A 7,150-nucleotide genomic window follows, 5' to 3' on the forward strand; every position below is an offset into this window, starting at 1 on the left:
AGGTGCTCCAAAATATATAGAAGTTGGAGTTGGAAGGAAATTACCCACCACTCCCAGTAGTAAGTGGATACCCCTTCGTTTGTGCCCACTCATCCAATAAGATATATCATTTTCACCAAAATTCTCATTTCTGAGGTTGGGGCTAGATGAAAGCCAAACATTTTCTTTGAAAGAGTTACAACTTCTACATGAAACTGCTCCAAAGTGAATATGGTGGAGCGGAACTAATTTTGATGAAGTAGAGCAGTCTCATATAGGCCCTTAGAGTGTCAAACTTCCAATGGCTATCTAGGTTACTCGACATTGTTAAAGAACATATTTCTTTGTCCGCTAAAGGGGGTAGAATAGAGCATGTTGGTTCAAGAGGTCTCTGAGTGCCAACTTATGTCGGACATTTGTGGAGCAATCGAGATCACAATGAAGTTAAACCACTAGGGAGCTAGACCATCATGATTGGTGAGCAAAGATAAAACACCAAGTTTTAGAGGGCAAAATACCATATTGTTTCAATCTCAGTCCCCTCGAATAATTTCTTCAAAAAATGACTGAAGGCTCGGGGTTGTGGCCTGTGCTGCCTTGCACATAACTCCATCACCGGGTTGAACCAATTGTTTTGCATCAGATAGTGTTGCCACTCCACCGAGCTTTCTGCGCTTAACCAAGATTTGAGTCCCTCTCTTCATGAGATTTGCACTCTTAGTAAATCAAATCTATGGTCATTAGAGTGGTTGGTTGCTCTAAACTTTAATACCCGAAAGTAGTGTCATATTTGATATAAGTGTATTATAAAAGAATGTGTACTAACTAAGATGGACAAAATAAGTTAAAATCCAAGAGTAGAGCGAGGCAATACTTAGCATTGTGAAAGAAGTGTTTCCTTCTTGGCTATTTTCCATTTAAGGATAAAACATTTTGTAATTAAAAGTAAGCTAAGCAAGGTTATCCAAGTCTAAAATCTAGAATTGAAACGCCTAGACTAGAGATTCAACATCGAGGGCATGAAATATCCATGAACAAATAGGAAGTACCAAGTAAGACACCACTCAACCTAACCCATTCATCTAATAACAATATTAAAAGTTATAATAAAGGCATTCATAAAAAAACACGAGTTCATCATAGTATATGTCTTTCCCTATTCATATGAGGTTTTAAGGTTCAAATTAATAATGCAAGTTCCACAAGAAAACCAACATTATGCTCTAAAGCTTCTCCCAATGGTCGACCTTGTACATGTGCTAAGATTGGCTAAAAACCTGATGTGACAAGCTAACTAAGAGGAGAGAGAGATGAGTGTGGTAACCTCAGCAAAAAACAATGCCAAACGCATGAACCTAGACAAAACACTTAAATGAAAGAAACCCAACAATACATGAAAGGCTTTAGTTGCTAAATCATTAAATGGAGGATGTTTAACAACAACAAGTTACACACCTATGCATTGGGGGCTTTAGTTGCTAAGTCCTTTAATGTGCTTATCACGTTATCTTACCACCGATGCATTGGAAGTATCCTAAGGCGTGAAAGGGGTGAGATTATTGCCATTGGATAATGCAAGATGCGAGAGGGGACACACTAATGCATGTGAAAGAAATCATCATCAATGTTGATGCGCCATGATGGATGGAACACATTCCCCATGCGAGCCCAAGGATATGAAACATGCAAATAACCTATATCATATGCATACCCTTTTAGCATGTTTGCGGTCAAAATGGAACACGTTATAAGTCGAGGGACTCAGTTACAACTCCTTGATAAGTTTGATGGCTATAAATACATTTCATGCTACTCCATCTGATCAAAATTAACTGTCGCTTCTTTTATAGTATACTAAAGCAACAACTATTCACGTCGATTGGAGGGAGTACTATTTTTTAATAGATATGCTACTATTTTGTTGTTGTTGTTGAGAAAATGCTATGTATTGGATTTGGTAGGCCCAACCAAACGAACCCTTAAAACAAGGTTAAAGCCTGCACAGATCAGTCCAGCCCATGAACAAGGCCCAAATATTAGTCCCACTGGAAACCTTGTCAGTCGTCTCGTCTCCAGCTTCTTCCTCTCCAAACCCTAGCTCCCAAATCGCCTTCCCACCGAGATCTGATCTTGACTTCCCCGCCCCACCGCCGTCATGGCCACCGGCGGCAACCCCAACCCCACCCCCGGTCAGCCACGCCCGCAGCAGCCGCCGCCGGGAAGCTCTCCAGCGACCCCGCACACCCACATGCGCCCCCCCACTCTCGGCGGTTCCCCCTTCCAGGGTCTTTTCCACACCCCGCCTAGCCACAATCCTGCTTTTCAGATTCACATGGGCGCATCCTCCTCCCCCCAGACCCCACTAATGGCCGCGGCTGCCGCGGCCGCGGCCTCTGCCGCCGCATCGGCTAAGCGCCCTCCTCAGAAGCCCCCTTCGCGTCCGCCGGCACCCACATCCAACGCCGCCGCAGCGTCCATGGCCGCCGCTTATAAGGCTGCTAACTCCGGCAGCGTCGACCTCACCCCTGCTGCTCGCCGCAACAAGAAGCGCAAACTCCCGGAGAAGCAGCTCCCGGACCGCGTCGCCGCGCTGTTACCGGAGTCCGCGCTCTACACGCAGCTCCTCGAGTTCGAGGCCCGCGTAGACGCAGCGCTCGCGCGCAAGAAGGTGGACATTCAGGAGGCGCTCAAGACACCACCGTCCCTCCAGCGCACGCTCCGCATCTACGTCTTCAACACCTTCGCCAACCAGGCGCCCCGCACCATCCCGCCGCCCAAGAATGGCGATCCGCCCACCTGGTCGCTCAAGATCATTGGCCGTGTGCTTGAAGACGGTGCGGAGCTGGACCCAGCCAGTGTCGTACCGAAGCACAACCCAGTGTATCCGAAATTCTCCTCGTTCTTTAAGAGGGTGACTATTGCTCTTGACTCCTCACTCTATCCAGAGAACCCACTGATCGTTTGGGAGAATGCACGGTCTGCTGCGCCTCAGGAAGGGTTTGAGGTGAAGAGGAAAGGGGATAAGGAGTTTCTTGCCAATATCCGTCTGGAGATGAATTATAATCCGGAGAAGTTCAAGCTGTCACAGCCACTGATGGAGGTGCTTGGGGTTGAGGTGGACACTCGCGCAAGGGTGATCGCAGCCCTTTGGCAGTACATCAAGGCAAAGAAGCTACAGAATCCAAGTGACCCTTCGTACTTTATGTGTGACCCCCAACTGAAGAAGGTATTTGGGGAGGATAAAATGAGGTTTGCTATGCTGTCGCAGAAGATATCGCAACATCTTGCTCCTCCACCGCCCATCAACTTGGAACATAAGATCAAGCTATCAGGGAATGGAGCAAACTCAAGTGCCTGTTATGATGTATTGGTAGATGTTCCTTTCCCACTGCAGAAGGAGATGACAGCATTTCTTGCCAATACTGAGAAGCACAAGGACATTGAGGCATGTGATGAGGTGATATCTGCTTCAATCAAGAAGATCCACGAGCATCGTAGGAGGAGGGCGTTCTTCCTTGGGTTCAGCCAGTCCCCAGTGGAGTTCATTAATGCGTTGATAGCATCCCAGAGTAAAGATTTGAAGCTTGTTGCTGGTGAAGCGAGTAGGAATATTGAAAGGGAAAGACGTGCGGACTTCTATAACCAGCCATGGTAAGCTTAAGCAGTGCCCGTAGGCTTTCATGTTTGTAACTTAAATTTGTTATATTTGTCACATGTTGTGTGTACATATGCTGATTACACTTTCTTTCATTCCACTATGAAATAGGGTTGAGGATGCTGTTATAAGATATTTGAATCGTAAACCGCCTGGTGGCAGTGATGGCCCAGGTGCTGGTGGTTCTTGAGGAGAAGATTCTTGTAGTTCCCTTTGGTGTAGAAACAACTCGTCTGTCCTGTATCAGTATAATTCCAGAGATGGTAGTGACAAGAAAATTGGTAGGTGTTGTGAGGAACCTGGCAGTTTTACCTCCTTTGTCTGCTCAAATGGTTTACCTATTGTATGGTGTGTTATATGTTATCCCTCCTTGTCATGGTAAATGTTGAACTGGAAAAATCTTTTAGTTTGCATATCTGCTTATTTAAATGTGACTGCAAGGTTAGGTTTGTATGAAGTGTGGGGCAACGGGGTTCTCGCGGGGCACCATGTCAATGAGGAAGATGTGGAGATGACCTCAGAAAGTGGGCCTTCTATATTTGAACCTGGAAGTGGAGGGAGATGCAAACATATGTCTCAGTCCTTGTCTTTAGTACCTCGAGGATTATGATAATAACTGGTGTGTCTCTTGGGCTGTCCTATTCTCTTTTATCCGTGTGTCCCTTTATTCTTTGATCAGTCCGTTCAGTTTTGGCTCTCAATGGCACGGTGCTTATGAGTGCTTTTGCATAATGTGTTCCCAGGGTGTGATAAGGGTATATTTGTATCCTGACCCTGTTTACCGTTCTTGTTTTTCTTAAATAAAACTGGTTATTAGTATTATCACAATCAGTTAATTTTTTTGATGTTGCGATATGGAGAATAGGTTTCCCCCTTAAAAGATAAGTACAAATGCCCGTGAGTTGCAACGGGCGAAAACATTACATAACCTACTCTGGCAAAAACATTACATAACCTACTCTTAAACATTGGTAATAAGGTTACCCTCTAATTCTTGTTCGGAGATCAAGTGTGGACGTGAAGAAATTAGTCTAACTTCCTACATTTGTTGGAAGAGTAGTGGTTCATGAAATAAAGAAATTAGTCTAACTTCCTACATTTGTTGGAAGAGTAGTGGTTCATGAAATAGTATGTGAATCGGTTTTATGTTTTGCTTTTCAGGAAAACATTTTTTTTGAGAAACTATTTTTTAATTAGAATTGGAACATGTTTTGGTGCCGAATATTTTATGAGGACATGCTTTTTAATAAATTTTTCATGATTTTGTGAACAAATTTAACATTTTTTTATTTGGAACAATTTTTGGGCTTAAAAAGAGTGAACATATTTAAAATATGAATATCTTTTTAAAACCAATATCAATTAGCAATGTTAATTATTTTTAAAAACACATGCTCGATACCAGTAATTAAACAATGATGCTTGGTGTATGGACCATGGAGTATAGAGTTTAGAAAGTTGTAGTGGCCGGTGTCCTTTGATGGCGCCTCCTTCAGCTTAGCGCTATCACCCGATGAACGAGGAGTGGTGTATTTATTTTTAGTGGGACATATAGATGTTGGAATGTTTAATATTATTCAAAAGTTAAATAACTAATTCAAAAGACTTTTTATGTTTTTTAAAACGTTTGAATGCAAATGAATTATTATTATGTTGGATTTGTTTAGAGATAATTGTTTATTTGGTTTGGAAGAGTTTATTTTTTAATAGCATATATACACGTGGGTTACAAGATGAACAAAAATTGATGTGTCCTGTGAACCAAAACACACAATAGTGTAGCATGGCGGGGGCAGGAAGACGCATGCCGAGGTATAGAAGAAATGCATATCTTGCTTTAATGTCCATTATCCCACTGCATGTATGCGTGTCATATATAAATTTGTCAATTTTGTTTTAACCCTGAAAACAAAATTCTTGTTGGATGGTTCAGAGGACATTGGTATCTTAAAACCAGCACTAATTAAAATCCAGCTTTGACCCTTTGATGTCTCACAAAGGTGAGATACTCCCCCGTCACAGTTTATAAAGCATGCACGTGTATCTAGGTCGTCAATTTGACTTATATAAAATATATTGTTTAACATGAAAATTATATCATTAAAAGTAGAACATCTGAAGTTTCTAATGATTTATTCTTTGTAATATATGCCTCTTATTAAGTTGGTTAAATTGACGACCTAGATACACGTGCCGGACTTATAAACTGAAACGCAGGGAGTATTATTTAAATAGATGATGAAAGACGTTTGTGGTGATTTCATCAATATCAAGACCTGTCGGGCTGAGTCCTTCTAGGGTTTAGTGTATGTATGTGTTTGTGAGTTTGCGTTTGTACTGTGTTTTTCTTTTTAAAAGAAGACTATCTTCAACCTTTGCATGAAACCATTTAATATATTTGGAAATGCACAGGAAGGAAAAAAATCATCGCATGTTTTTAATGACTCATGCTCTTCCTCTATTAAACACATACAATCTGGAGAGACCAGAACTGCATGCACGCATCTCCTACCATTTCCACATCAAAATAAAAAATATATATTTTCTAGCAGAGAATCGTAGTGTGCCTGTATCCAACGACATGGAAAGACAACTAAGACTCCAGTATATCTCAATCGACTGAGATTTAGTGAATCTGTTTGAACTTAGTAGCTAAACTTATTTTAAAAAGTAGCTAGTACAATGGCACATGCATTTCTACATGCGAAAGGCTATGATTGACTTAAAATACATATATTTCTAATGAGCTCTTTTAGGGTGATTGACGAGTTACGAGTTGTAATTTCGTGTAACCCCCTCTCTGATTTTTTCTGACCGTCAGATCTGAAAAATGAGTTAATGATTTATTTTTTGGTTAAAAGGGTAGAATGGTAAACATGTTTGTAGCAGTTCCACACAAGAGATAGGATAGCCCGTCCCTCACGCAGACATAGCATGTCCACCTTGTGGCCTCGGCGACTCTTTCCCATCGGCTTCGTCCCTGCGCTGGAGCAGATCGTCGGCTTCTTCCATGGGAACCTGCGGGTCTACGCGCGCATCAGGATCAACGGCTCCGGAGCTCGCGCGCCGCCTACCGAGGTTCGCCGGCCACATCTTGGCTGATGACGCTGTTTTTGCACGTAGTTTTTTGTGACAGGTGGTAGAGGAGGGGGAGTAGTGCTGGAGAGAGATTTTATGTATAGATGATCATTGGTTCATTCTGGGGCTTAGGCCTTAGTTCCTACGACAATTGCGGTGGTAGATTAGACAGAATGTTAGTGTTTTGCAGAAGTTTTTACTAATGGTGCCTGACTCACCCATTGCTCGGTAGAGGGGGTTTCCATCGTTACATGAAACTTCAACTTACTAATCCATCTTCATTATGTATTTTATTGTTCCATTGCACCCAAGATGTATATAAATCCCAGTGATAACTCACATGATACATAAACGAAATTGCTTCACTACGATATTCCAGATTTTGAAAAGATTCATGTAATACATGTACACAAAAAAACAGCAAACACCGTGCAAAGC

The 7,150-nt window shown here is 42.2% G+C and overlaps 1 protein-coding gene across 1 annotated transcript; it reads left to right on the plus strand.

Annotated features, from left to right (window-relative positions):
* Positions 1-2,008: 2,008 nt before the first annotated feature.
* On the plus strand, positions 2,009-4,033 carry LOC123426518 (SWI/SNF complex component SNF12 homolog). Its single transcript, XM_045110358.1, has 2 exons — positions 2,009-3,630; positions 3,746-4,033. The coding sequence occupies exons 1-2, from the start codon at positions 2,135-2,137 to the stop codon at positions 3,822-3,824; spliced, it is 1,575 nt and encodes a 524-aa protein (XP_044966293.1). The 5' UTR covers positions 2,009-2,134; the 3' UTR covers positions 3,825-4,033.
* The last annotated feature ends 3,117 nt before the right edge of the window (positions 4,034-7,150 follow it).

The sequence above is a fragment of the Hordeum vulgare genome, chromosome 2H (genome assembly GCF_904849725.1).
Source record: "Hordeum vulgare subsp. vulgare chromosome 2H, MorexV3_pseudomolecules_assembly, whole genome shotgun sequence".
Taxonomy (NCBI): domain Eukaryota; kingdom Viridiplantae; phylum Streptophyta; class Magnoliopsida; order Poales; family Poaceae; genus Hordeum; species Hordeum vulgare.